Source organism: Cyprinus carpio, chromosome A11 (genome assembly GCF_018340385.1).
Source record: "Cyprinus carpio isolate SPL01 chromosome A11, ASM1834038v1, whole genome shotgun sequence".
Classification (NCBI taxonomy): Eukaryota; Metazoa; Chordata; class Actinopteri; order Cypriniformes; family Cyprinidae; genus Cyprinus; species Cyprinus carpio.
This window is the reverse complement of record NC_056582.1, coordinates 14652350-14667006: the sequence shown is the minus strand read 5'-3', so window position 1 is coordinate 14667006 and position 14657 is coordinate 14652350. Positions and strand designations below refer to the sequence as shown.

Below are 14657 nucleotides of genomic sequence, written 5' to 3'. Positions count from 1 at the left end.
ATTTTGGGGAATTAGGGCCTGATTGCTTTTGTGTTTATCAGCCTCAGTTCTTACACCATAAAAACCCAAAGACACTTTATACTTTCATGAAGTTCTGATGAGATTCCACACAAACCTGAGAGTGAAGACTCGTCAGCCTCTTCAAATAGAGACAATGAACGCTGCCCACATTCGCTCTGCGTTTCTTGGCGACCGTGCAAACAATTACATCATGCACATTGTTGTACCCATAGATATAGGTAGATTCCCCATTCGATCGCTAAAAGCACGTAGACGCGTCCACGATTTAAACAATAGTGAATCTGCCTATTCATATCTATGGCTGTACCTGCATGAATGGTCATGTGACATGCGTTTTAGGTTGTGTAGTGTAAACGGAGATCGTTTATGAAACGCAGCGGAAACGCCAGTGTAGACGAGGATCTTTTTCATTCTAAAACGCGGTTATAAAACGAAAACGCACTAGTGTAAACGGGGCCTTAAACTTCAGTATTAAAATTACTGTATTGCAGTGTTTGCCTTATTGCTAGGTTGATTGTTTTGTACATTTATAATGGACTTTTTTATTAACGGCAGTGTTATTTCAGTATTATTTATATACTATTATAATTTTATAAATTAAATTTTTTTTCAGTTTTAATTTTCTGTTTAGTAATTTTATGTGCTTTTGTCAGTTTATTAGCTTTTATTTCTCTATAACTTTAGTTTTTTTTTCAAACTTAAAACTTACGTATTTCAATTAGTTTCTTAGTATCAATAAGTTTTTCATCTAATATTCTTTTTTTTAGCTTTATTTTAATTACAAAAAAACAAAACACTTGTTGGTATACTGGTACCAATTATAAAATAATTTCACTCAAATCTGTATTTGGGTCATCACATCACAGGTTTTATTGTTTGTTGAGTTGTATTGTTTGTTTTGCTTGTAATGTACCTGTATTTCCCTTTGCAAATGTCCATTCCTGGTTTTCCCAGATAGCATACTAGTAAATAGCAAACACTGATTTTGCCTTTTAATGTTGACATTTGTACAATGATGCAACCATTGACTTCTTTCTGAACCTCTTTTATTCCCTAAAGAAGTGTTGTGGTCTGCTGATTTGTTTGTATCTTAGGAACACTAAGAATAAATAATACAGAACTTAATTGTTTGAGTATTTCAACATGTCAGAGATCAGCGTTGATTCAATCAATGGCTAGTATGTTGTTTGTTGTTGATTGTTCCCATGATTTTTGAATTTCAGAGCTTGACGCATGTGTTTGCTGCAAAATTTGTGGTTTAACATGAAGGATCTTGCATGCTCTGTATAATTTTATGATTCATACTCTTTGCATTTTTAGCCCAAGAGTTTGGCACAAACCAACAGAACTGCTGCTTGAACGCAGAAGCTACATAGTTCTCATACAAATACTGGTAGTAAGCCAAAGCTCTGTGTATGTGCTGAAGCTCAAAGCAGGACAACAGCTGGACCCACTGCCCCAAATAAGTCTCCGCCAAGTTAAACAAATGAATAAGTGGCTTTGGTCTCCAACGCGACAGCGTGAAAGATGACACTTTCCAGGAAAAGGAGCTTCTTGTGCCATGTTGAAACCCGGTTGCTTGCCTCTCCCTGGTAGTGGGCGCAGACACTGACCAATGGGCTGTCCCTGTCTCTGTCTTATCAGTGGCGCTGCAGACGCTCACCTTGTCAACAGCAGGCTGAAGAAATGCCTCGAGCACCTTGTGCTATCTCCATACGTGGCTGGCACACTCTCTGTCTCGCATGTTCACGGCTTAAGAGTGGGATCGCTTTCAAACCTCCACTATCGAACTGCGACATTAGCTGGTTGAAGTGATTTAATTGTCAGTTTTATCTGAAAGTGCTCTCATGTCACATTAAAGTGGAGGTGAGGTACCAGTGGTTACTGCACTCACAAAGCTGGCTCATGCGCCCTGAGATTAAATACAACTTCCAAAACAATTACATCTTTGATTAATAAACTGCTCTATTAGATAAAAAATATATACACACTATTAAAATATACTGTATAAGGGCTGTTGATTTTACACATTACACATTTACACAAGTTGGTGTGATTAATTATGGAAATAACATGTTAAATTTATTAATGCATTTAAAGAACCACAAGAGTTAACTGTATAATACATATTTTTAAATCATTTCATATTTAAAAAAAACAGTAAATCCTATTGATTATGCAATGCTCAATCAAAATATTTTTTTCTTGCTAAAGTTTTTTTAATAATTTTTTATGTCTTTATATATATATATATATATATATATATATATATATATATATATATATATACACACACACAGTATATTATTATATATATATACATTAATTTATGTGTGTGTGTGTGTGTGTGTGTGTGTGTGTGTGTGTATATATATATATATAAAATATTAATTTTTATCAGGAGTATATTATGTTGGGATTCGAGCAGAGGAATAAAACATCTTAAATGTATATAATTAACTGCTACTTTGTTCAGAAGTGTTTTTGTCCTGTTTTATGCACCCAGCACTGAAAAACGGGGGGGGGGGGGGGGGGATTATAATATAAAACCATGAAATGCCTGGCAAGATGTATTTTACATTACCATGTTGCACTCCAAGCAAAATACCTCATTAATTGTATTGATTGCTCTTGATAAGTGCTGCAGATTTATTTTATCCCAGCTGGGCGTTTATTGTCCAGGCTGCAGCGTTGGTGCATTATAGTTTACAGTTAATTGAATTCTATTACTTGATAAGCTCCCTCGTTTCCCTTGAAAAAGATTGATGTCGCAGCTTTTGCCTGGTAATGCAGAGTACATTGAGCGAAGGCCTCCGTTTAATATATTCACTTACTGAGCATATCAGTAGAGTCAGGAGCACACCTGACTGGCAGCATTTTTAATTCGGCTTACTTTCGTGACTCTGATGTTCTGTGAATTTCCGGCACATTAGAGGGACAAGACTTCAACTGAAATGTTGACAACAGAAAGTCGCCAAATGAGCTTTTGAAAGTCCTTCAATCAGCTTTGCTCTGGTTTATAGGCACTCTCTGTGTGGGGTTGAGATATGGGCCGGGTTTTTTTTATCTTCTTTTTTTCTTCATTCAAAGCAAAGCAAGCACCACTCTTCGGCTCATTAAAAGAGGCTCTGGAACATTTTTGTCCTCTCAGCCTCACGTCTCTCAATGCCTAAACAGTTTTGCTTGTGTATCTGTTGATATATTGCCAATTACTGCTGTTTTGCTTTAAGTGGGCCTGTGTCCCGCTCTTGTTGCCGTGGTTTCACTCTCATTCCTAATGTGTCTGTTCTCTAACTCCCTTGACTCTTTGAAACAGCCTTGAAAATAGCATAGAAATTGTCTCTCACCCCCTCCAGATCTGAATGTTGCTTCTTTATTATGTGATGTGCTTCTATGTGATTAAAAAGGCATGAAAGATAGCATTGTTTAAAAGTGAGAAATAAAAAATGAAGTATCTTAACAGCCACTCTTTGTTTTTCATAATTATGCTGTTTCCTCTTAGCCTGCTGGCCACATGGAAAATAAAAAAAATAACATGTAGCATCAAAACAGAGGACTTGCTGAGAGCTACTTGTTACTAAGTGATTTCTTTATCTCCGTCTCTCTGGATTTCTCCCACAGTGTTGCTGAGGGAGGAGGTGGCTCAGTTGCAGGAAGAGGTGCACCTCCTCAGGCAGATGAAGGACATGTTGAGTAAAGACCTGGAGGACTCACACGGCGGCTGCTCGGTCGACACGCTCTCCGCCGCCGAGCTCAAGGTGCAGCTGGGGGAGAAGGAGCAGGAGCTGGAACGTGCCAAGGAGGCCTTACAAGGTCTGAACCCCAATCACAAAGCCAGTATTGCAGGATTACCAGAAAAATCCCCCCTGTGTGCTGTGCAAGCACTTCACCCTCCCTAGACACATCAATACTGCCTGAGTTTACCCAAAATCATTGTTTCAGTAATAGAGATGGGTCACAGTGGGCGTCCAAGTATGTCCGACTAGTCGATAAGTGAGACTGACTGGTTTAACAAAACAAAAAAAATAGATATAGATTACTGATGTTGTTGGTCAAGAGGATGAAAGACAGTTTAAAGATGAAAGAAATGCCGTCAAAAGATACTTTCAAGTATGTGTGAGGCATGTATTTCAGTTGAGAGCGTAATAGATGCCTAATCTACCTGTCACCAGAGAATTTAATGTCTGTGTGCACTTGTAGACAAGCTTATCTTGTCTGCTATCTGTTTATCTGCCGAGTAATGCTCTTTAAGTGTATTTAACAGACTTGTATAAACAGAGGACCCAAGCGCTAGAAGACAGAGTTGAGTTTTGATACATAACGTCATTCGTACAAAAGTGTGTCTCATCAGTGTGAGCTGGAGGTGCTTCAGGATGAAGTGTGAAAGCAGGGTTTTTAGAATGTTGTTTATGACAGCGATAAAACTCAAGTGCTGACGTATAAAATGTCAGAACATATATTTAGTTTTAGTTTTATAGTGATGATCATAAGTTTGGAGACAGTACTTTTTTTAAAGAAATTAATACTTTTATTCAGCAAGGATGCATTAAGCTGATCAAAAGAAAAACATTTATAAATAATGCTGTTATTCAGCATATTAGAATGATTTCTGAAGAACTGTTGAAATTCAGTAAGGATAAAGGGTTATAAAATGAATACAGCTAGCATATCACAAATAATTGATTCATTGGAAATGTTATTGATGAAGTTTATATTAAAATCTTAGACTTTTAATCTCAGACTTCTGGTATCATGACCATTCTAAGCGTAGTTTAAGACATTGTTGAGATCTTCTGAATCACTTAACCCCAAAATGAAAATTTTGTCATTAATCACTTACCCCTATGTCGTTCCAAACCCGTAAAAACTTAGTTTGTCTTCGGAACACAATTTAAGATATTTTGGATGAAAAGCGGGAGGCCTGTGACTGTCCCATAGAATGCCAAATAAATAACAGTGTCAGAGTCTATAAAAGGTATGAAAGTCGTGGTCAGAATACTCCATCTGCCATCAGACGTGCAATCTGTGTTATATGAAGCAATGGGAGCACTTTTTGTAAGCGAAGAAAACAAAAATAATGACTTTTTTCAACAATTCCTTTGTCAACAGTCTCCTCTGTGTCTCTCCATATCACCGTCTGCTCCGTATGCTCTTCTGTATCATCCGCGCCACAAGGACGCGCTGTTTCTATGTGTATGAAGCTTTGATTTGCAAGAAAAGTATTCTGACAACGACTTTCATACCTTTTATGGACCTTGACACTGTTATTTACTTGGCAGTCTATGGGACAGTCACAGGCCTCCCGGTTTTCATCCAAAATATCTTAAATTGTGTTCCGAAGATGATCAGAGCTTTTACGGGTTTGGAATGACATGGGGGTAGGTGATTAAGGATGAAATTTTTTTATTTTGGGGTGGAGTATCCCTTTAAGGAAACGCACATGAGATGACACCCTAGACATCATAGGAATCTAGATAACTTGCTTTTTTCTCAAGAAAACAATCTGCGAAGAAAGAGAATATGCAAAGGTCTACATTTGCTCTCAATTGAATCCCTTTTTGTGAAATGTTTGCTTGAAAAGTGTGTTTGTGTGGTCTTAAAAAGAAGTCATTTGGTTTAATATTTTATTATCTAATGAATTCACATTTTTATATTTATTAAATGTGAAATGTTTTAAACAGATAAACAGATAACTTAAGTCAGTCAATCAGTTAATTCTAATTAACAGAGCAGCAGCTGTCAATATATACAGCAAATCATGATATCATATTTTAGTCTGTACATGTCTCTTATACGACAGCGTTGAGCAAAGTATCCAAATCACATTAAAATATGATCTAATTGGTTTTTGAACACTCTTTAAAGAGATCTACTGTGTGTTGAACACCCTGTACTAGATTTGACACACTTTACTAGGTCAACTGTGTTACTTGAAACTTAGTCATTCAGTTTGTAATGTAACACCTATAGTACCTAAACAGGAATTGAAGCAACCTGCCAGTCCATTATAAATATTCTACACATGGCAGGCTGTGTTATGCAGAGTTTTTAGCAAACTAAACTGGATTTGGGTCTTTTTGGCCCTTTTGGAGAATAGAAAGATGGGTTAGAGAGGGAGAAGTGATAGGTGGTGGGGTGCATGTGTGCTCATGAATGTCAACAGCTCTCGAATGATAGTGGGAAAATGGGTTTGACTGTGGAATGAGCTTTGGGGGGAAAGAGACAGTTGTCTCAAGTAAAATAAATGATTTACTTTTTACAAGCTGCAAAGGCAGACCAGAGCACGCTTTAGGTTGTTGTAAATGAAATGTTAATAAAAGATTGAATTGTTAGGTTACCCCTCATGCTTCCTCTCAAAATAAACCCTTAAAATTGAACGCATTTGTGTTCACTGATAATTATTTTGTAACAGAACACAAATGTCTCTTTTCCGCGTGGGATGTTTATAGTGGCGCATGGTGCCCCCTGGAGGCTGTTTTGAGCAGTGCACTGCAACACAGTTCTTTATTTACGCTAATGATATTAACAATAAAACAGAATCCAACTAACATCGACTTAAATCCAACAATAAAGAGTGCCTAACAAGACACTAGATTTTAAGTTTAAGACTATTTATTTTGTACACACAGGGTAATCTTTCACTTTGTATATCCACAACTCTTATCTGTCATATGGGGTCAGGGCTCACTTGCAGATGCCTGTCATTCAAGGGCACAAAGCCTGTATTTTGTTTGTAGCCACACTGCAAAAACAATAAAATATGAATGTTATGATCTAGGACACACTCAGATAGTTACATACTTATATGCTAAAAGTAAATATTATTACTGTTTGTGTGTAGCTATGAAGGGTGATCGGAAGCGGTTGAAGACAGAAAAGGCTGACCTGGTGAACCAGATGCAGCAGCTGTACACAACACTGGAGAGCCGAGAAGAGCAGCTCCGAGACTTCATCAGAAACTATGACCAGCACAGAAAGGTGACGTGCAGTACCTGTGCATGCAATCCACACGGACACTTCAGTTCAGTTTATATACGCTTTATGTGTGTCTTCTGATATAATCTTTAAAAAAAAAATCAAGTTTGTCAATCTAACATTAAACCTATCGTGCTATAATAATTATTAAATCTTTTTCTTTTTGCTCAGGGTTACACTAGATAGTTGTAGATTTACAAAGAACGATTAATTTACCACTGACTAATATGATTTTTTGTCGGGAGTGTCACTCTTTAAAAGTAACGATAAAAGTAATGATTTGATCTTGATTGAGGAAGCCCAGGGAAGTATTTTACATCAAATTCTATTAGTATTTTTATATTATGGTAACACCAAAGACATGAAAAGTCGTATTTTTATTATTATTATTATTATTATGTAAATTATTAAATAAAATGATATATATTTTTATATTTTTATTTGTCAAGATACTATTTATCATATATCTTTGCTTGTATTATTTATTTTTTATGCTTTTATTACTTTTTTTAACTTAAGATCAGTGAGGTGGTTTTTCATCTTTTTTTTCTGTGCGTGTGTGAGTTTATTGCGGATAATAATACCAAATTGTGAAATTATGTAAGTTATTTATTATTTTATGATTATTTATTTATTTTAATAATTATGTTAATTATTTATCTCCAAGATACTATATATCAGGGTTTCTCAAATCTTGCCCTGGAGGGCCAATGCGCTGCAGAGTTTTATGTTTTTTTTTTTTAATTTTACATTTTAAACACTGTGATTTTCTAATGATCCTGAAGACACTGATTAGTATGCTCAGGTGTGTTTGATTACAGTTAGAGCTAAACTCTGCAGGAAAGTGGATCTCATGGGCCAGATTTGAGGATCCCTGCTATATATCATAATATTTTATGTTATGTGTTTATTCATCTATTTTGCTTTCATTATGTTTTTTAACTGGAAAAAATGTTTGCAAGTGGATCAGTGGCATACATGATTGCTCTAATACTTTCTAAATATTAATTATGTAATGAAATGTAAATGTAATTATATCATTTACAGTGTTATTCGAGTTAAACACTATTCCAGTTAAACAGATATATTTTCTGTAGCAGTTGTGAACATTGCAGTTTGACTTTATCTAGAAATAAGTGACAACATTTGCCACAATAAGCAATAAATTCAACAGTATACATTTGGTTGTATGTGCAAGGTATAGGTAAACAACATTAGGGATCGATACAGTCAACAATATGTTGACAGATCCACTTATCTAGAGTTTCTTGAGCATGTATGAATGTTACACATGTATAACCAACTGACGCTGACCGTGTGCTGTCCTACAGGAGAGCGAGGATGCGGTAAAGTCTCTGGCTAAAGAGAAGGACATGCTGGAGAGAGAGAAATGGGACCTGCGCCGGCAGACCAAAGAGGCCACAGAACAAGCCAGCGTCCTGCGCTCCCAGATAGACATGAAGGAGAACAGAATCAAAGAGCTGGAAGCAGAGCTTACCATGGTGAGATAGCATCTCTCTCTCTCGCAGACGTACACTTCCACTTCCCACAAAGCCATAAATACATACACCTATTATCTAGTCTTAACTCATTCTCTATTGATGGTTTCTATCTCTTATCATTTGAGGCTCTCAAATTATGTCTCAGTGGCTCAGACTGCAGATATATCAGACTCAAAGTTAATCAGTTAAGATCCATAGATGGATCATGAATCCCCAATTGCATTATGCAATTTTACATTTGCTGGATTGGCAGTATGATGTGTAAACAAGCATATGGACTCATGCAGTCACACTAAATTCCCCATGAAGAGGTACATGTCTGTCAACAGTGTAGTAATAGCATCATTACTCACTTCTTCTACCTAGTCTGTTGTGCCTGTGTGCCCCACTAGTACACACACACACACTCTATCTCAAGCGTACTAATGATTTCGCTCCCACTGAGAGTCTGAAATCCACAGTTTTTCACCCCAAGTGATCTGAGGGGTTCGATGTTTTATAAGCTTAAACATCAAGACAATGAGATATGGTAAAAAAAAAAAAGACAACTTTATAGATTTCATTTAGTCCACATTGAAAAACTCTTCTTTTTTCAAGTTAACCCTGGACATAATCATAAAACTTTTCTTTTGTTATAATATTAATTGTTATAATATTAAGAAATATTTATACTTACATTTACATTTAGCGGACGCTTTTATCCTAAGTGACTTACAGATGAGGACAATAGAAGCAATCAAAATAAGTAGGTAGAATAGAAATAGAATAGAGTGCTAGTGTTAGAGGGTCAAGTTTTTTTATAAATAAAAGAAAACAAGTAGAATAGAATAGAGTACGTGTGTTATAGGGTCAAGTTTTTTTTTAATAAATAAAAAGAAAAGTAGGTAGAATAGAAATAGAATAGAGTGCTAGTGTTAGAGGGTCAAGTTTTTTTATAAATAAAAGAAAACAAGTAGAATAGAATAGAGTACGTGTGTTATAGGGTCAAGGTTTTTTAATAAATAAAATGAAAAGTAAGTAGAATAGAAATAGAATAGAGTGCTAGTGTTAGAGGGTCAAGTTTTTAATAAATATTCGTAATAAATAAAACAAGTAGAGAGAATATAAATATAAAAGAGAGAGAAATATAATAGTGTATAGTGAAATATAATAGTGTTGTTTTTTCTGTATTTAAAAAATACAGTAAAAACACTAATATTTTGAAACATCAGTAAAAATTTTAAATAACTGTTCTCTATTTTAATATATTTTAAAATGTAATTTAATTCTATGATGGCAAAGTCATGATAATTTTCAGCAGTCGTTACTCCAGTCTTCAGTGTCACAAGATAATATGTGGAAAGCATGCTTGTGCTGCTTAATATTTTTGTGGAAATTATGAGTTTTCTTTCGGGATTCTTTGACAAATTTAAAATAGAAATATTTTTTAATGTTATAAACTTAACTGTCATGTCCTCATTTGTAATTAAAAACATCTTTATTACATTTAAAAATCAGCATTTTATTTTAACTTGTAGCCTCAGAGTTTTAGAGCCAACTTTATAAAGGTTCTTGTGATTATAACTGAAATATGGAGCATTTGTGTGTGTGTGTGTGTGTGTGTGTGTGTGTGTGTGTGTGTGTGTGTGTGTGTGTGTGTGTGTGTGTGTGTGTGTGTGTGTGTGTGTGTGTGTGGTTTTTGTACCCCAGGCAAAGCAGTCTCTGGCCACCCTCACTAAAGACGTGCCAAAGCGTCACTCTCTGGCGATGCCATCGGAGCCGGTGGTGAACGGCAGTCAGGAGTGGGTGATGCAAGCAGACCTTCCCCTCACTGCAGCAATCAGACAGAGTCAACAGACCCTGTACCATTCGCACCCCGCAGACAGGCAAGGTACAGATCTACACACCACATACTCAGATACACCAAATGTCTTTTAGCCCACTCACACACCAGTCTCATGCCACCACAGCTGCTTTGAGGATCAGCCCCTGTCATTCCCGCCAGCCCTCCATCATATCTGACGCCTCAGCTGCCGACGGCGACCGCTCTTCCACCCCGAGCGACATCAACTCGCCCCGCCACAGGACTCACTCCCTCTGCAATGTAAGAGCTGCCTGGCACCCCCGACCAAGTAATCAGCCTTCCCAACTTGTTTTTATCTCCACCTTCACTCTTCTCAAATATTCAGTCCCTGCGCTGCTCATTAGCATGGCTTCAGGGGCCCGTTTTGTCTTGATGGTAGTTAATGTAGATAAATCACAAGATACAATTTGTACTGGGGAAAATTAGCTGTGCTTCACAAGACTGAACCGAATATGTTTTACACATTTAGCTTGTAGAAGCCAATGTTACTTAAAGGTTTAGTTCACCCAAAAATGAAAATTAGCCCATAAATTACTCACCTTCAAGTCATCCTAGGTGTATATGACTTTCTTCTTTCAGACGAATCCAGTCGGAATTATATTAAAAATGGTCTTAAATCTTTCAAGCTGTTTCATGGCACTCAGCAGGTGTTGCAGTGCATCAGTCCAAAAGAAGTGAAATGAAAAGAGCCCATCCTTAATAAAAAGTGTCTCACACAGCTCCGGGGGGTGAACCAAGGCCTCCTGTATCGAATCTATGCGTTTTTGTAAGAAAAATATCCATATTCAAAATGTAATAATCACTTTAATGTAGCTTGCACCAACAGTTATACATAGAAGCAGCTCCGGGAGGATGAGATATGGAGGTCAGCATTGCGCATTCGCTGGTTAGTCTCGTAAAAAACAATGTTTGTTAACAGGAGCAAAGGAAGCAAAGTTTCCCTCTGCTATACAAGCCAAGTCTCCTCTTTGCTTGTATGGAAATCCTCCGACATTCTTCTTTACAAATCCTTGTTTTGCACTTCTAATTAGTGACCATTGTTTTGTTTTGATCACTCCGCTGTGCTTCTGCGTTCGTCATTTCTGAGCGGCGCATGCGCAAACTGAGGTCATGCATCATCAGGCCGGAGCTGCTTCCATGTACAACAGTGAGCGCATGCTAGATTAAAGTGAGTATTACATTTTAAATATGGTTATTTTTCTTATGAAAATGCATCGATTCACTACATGAGGCCTAGGTTCACCCCCCGGAGCCGTGTGAGACACTTTTTATTAAGGGTGGGCACTTTTTATTTCACTTCTTTTGGACTGATGCACTGCAACACCCGCTGAGTGCCATGAATCTGCTTGAAAGAACAAAGACAATTTTTATAACTCCGACTGGATTCGTCTGAAAGAAGAAAGTCATATACACCTAGGAAGACTTGAGGGTGAGGGTAATTTATGGGCTAATTTTAATTTTTGGGTGAACTAACTTTTTGAGTATCATTTGTATACTATTATAATATTTATACAAATTTCAAATTAGCTTATATTATTATGTGTATTTATATATTATATTTTACATTTTCATTGAACTTTTTGTCATTTCTATTATTTATATATATATTCTATTTAGGTTGAATAATTAGTTAGTAGCCAGAACAACATTTCTGTTTTTTAAGTTTAAACTTTTAATCCACTAATTATATTTTTAACTATTTTTAATAGCTTTCATTTTTTTGTGGGGTTGGGGGTGGGGGGGTGGGTGTATGCTAAAATATTTTAATACTAAATCTTGTTGTAAATATATTCATGGCTAAAGCACAACTTAAAAGTGGATTGGTAGGTTTTAGTGATCAAACATCATCAAGGACCCACTATCATTGTTATGATAGTAAATATGGGATATTCATATGTGTTAGAAGAGAAAAAACATCTTAAAATGCCTGTGCTGGATTGCAGGTCTTAACTGGTCTTCCAGACTGGTTGTTGTGGTCTGATTACTGGTTTTACTTTACAGCAGCTCTGGCAGGAAGACCAGCTTAAACCAGCCAGGACCAGCAAACTAACTGATTGCATTAGCTAGTGGCATCTTGTTAACACCTCTGAGCAGCTTTTATTTTATTCTTAAATGTAGCATTTTTTGGATCAAATCATACAAAAGAACAGCTTATGCTAACCAAAAATGTGACTGGAAACTTGTAGTACGTATCAGGTTGTTAAATGTTTGTGAGTATACAAGCTCACAATCCAGGATGAGAGAATGCAAATAAACCCAATTTGGAGTGTGTGGACCCCTGAAGCGGTGCTGATGAGAGAGGGCAGACATTCCTGAGATTCCTGATGAAACCACATGACTGACCTGCCCCCATATGTCCACCATTACTTTTCTATACTCTCTTCTCCTTCCTCTCTCGCTATCTCTTTTTCTGCCTTTTCTTGTTCTTGCTTCAGTCCATGGAGGACCTCGAGGACCAGAAGCGTAAGAAGAAGAAAGATAAGATGAGTCTCGGCTCACTTTCTCGAGTGTTTGCCCGAGGAAAATCTCAGCGCAAGTCCTTGGAACCAGGCCTGTTTGATGGTACTTCCACACCTGATTACTATATAGAGGAAGATGCTGACTGGTGATAGTGCTATTGTGTGAGCGTGTGTGTGTGTAGAATGTACGCCTGGAGTTAACGTGTGTGTGTGTGTGTGTGTGTGTGTGTGTGTGTGTGTGTGAGAGAGAGAGAGAGCGTGCAAATGTGTTTGTGTGTGCCTTCAAATGTATTCCTCCGTGAAAAATACAGGAAGGAGGAAGAACTGCTGCCTCCTTGAAATGTGTATAAAGACACTTAAAAAGTCTATGTAAATGAAATATATATTTATATATGTATGCATATGTACATATGTTTACATTCATATAAATATATACATGGGATCATTTGCGTGTGAATATGTTTATGCTGTTATTATGCTTTATTTGTGGTAAATATATATGTCTCTTTTTTTTTAAACTGGAAACTTGAATTACTGCTGAGCATTTGTAAATAGCATCTCTTGTGCACTTGTCTTCATGTGGAATGCTTCTTTTTCATGACTGCTTTTACCATGAACCCAGAGCTCCAGGCTGTCTAGCATGAGGTCCATCTGAAAGATTTAAAGGTGCACTCAGTCATTTTTTCCCTCATTAAAACATTTTAAATAAAAAGATGAGAGTAAAATATTAACATGAGATGATCACATGAGATGCGAGCCTAATAAAAGCTGTTTGTTTGTACATGGAACAGGTCCCCACATGGGGACCAGCCAAAATTGTATTTAGGAAATCTACCTTATTAGATACTTCAATCTTTTCTGGCTGAAAATGACATTTCTACATGCCATCTGTTAACTTTGTATTGGTGTGATGCTGCATCCACACCACTACAGGAAGTCAATGCAACGCTAACAAAAAATTACTGAGTGCACTTTTAATGTTTAAATTTACAATCTACTCAGTTACATCCAGATAGGATGGTTTTCTAAATGTTTGCCTTAGCTGTTCTACCCAGTAACCTAATCACTAAGGGGAACATCTGCATAGAGGTGGGGTCACATTAGCAAAATCTGGTGAGATTTCACGGGCAAAAAGAGTTCCAAAGGCCATCCTCAATAGTGTAGTGAATCATGAAACACAGCTCACACGCAAGTCACTTATAAACCAAGCAGCTTTCTTTTGGTCAACATGTTAAATTTGTGTGACTAGCTTTTGCCCTCATGCAAAACTCCTGATCACACTGATTCCTATTCTGACCCGTGAAATAGTGTCAAACAATGTTGAATGTGATCGCACCTTAACAGGTGAATTTTGTGTGTTTACCTCAGAGTTACACTCAGACAGCTGCCAAACCAGGATAATCATCATTTGAAAGTGAATATTTTATTATGTTTTCTTGCAAGGCTGCACCAAGGATCTTTTTAATCTTGACAAATGTGAAATGAAACCCTCGCAAAATCTATACTTTATCGTCTGGAAAGACTGCATAAATTATATTTTAGGCAGTTTAGTTCCATTATGATGACAGATTACAAAAGGATGGAGTAATTCAGTTAGAATTGGACTGAAGTTACAGTATGTCTCAGACAGGCCTTGTCCGAATCACTTCTGCGTGGTCCGATGTGCCTGCCCATTTTTGTTAAAAGACTTGTAGCATTATTTATTAGACTGTTTCCAATTTAAAAACCACATATTTTATAACCTGTGAGGAATTATGCTAGATTTTGAAGTGATATTGGGGAAGTGTGTTTCCACATAGATTATTTAGACATAAATCTGGACTATACTTAAACCAAGGTGCTGACCTTACATCAGTA

The 14657-nt window shown here is 36.8% G+C and overlaps 1 protein-coding gene across 6 annotated transcripts in view; it reads left to right on the top strand.

The window, feature by feature from the left end:
• Window positions 1-14657, top strand: part of LOC109057470 (kazrin-like) — a 138304-nt gene that overhangs the window by 116658 nt on the left and 6989 nt on the right. For 4 of the 6 annotated variants that reach the window (XM_042766432.1, XM_042766434.1, XM_042766435.1 and 1 more), the window contains 6 exons: window positions 3643-3834; window positions 6863-6999; window positions 8328-8498; window positions 10188-10368; window positions 10448-10581; window positions 12777-12903. In XM_042766432.1, coding sequence (XP_042622366.1) covers window positions 3643-3834; window positions 6863-6999; window positions 8328-8498; window positions 10188-10368; window positions 10448-10581; window positions 12777-12903 — 942 coding nt within the window. Of the gene's footprint in view, window positions 1-3642; window positions 3835-6862; window positions 7000-8327; window positions 8499-10187; window positions 10369-10447; window positions 10610-12776; window positions 14093-14657 lie in introns of those variants that run through there. The other 2 variants (XM_042766437.1, XM_042766438.1) reach the window with 2 other exon arrangements.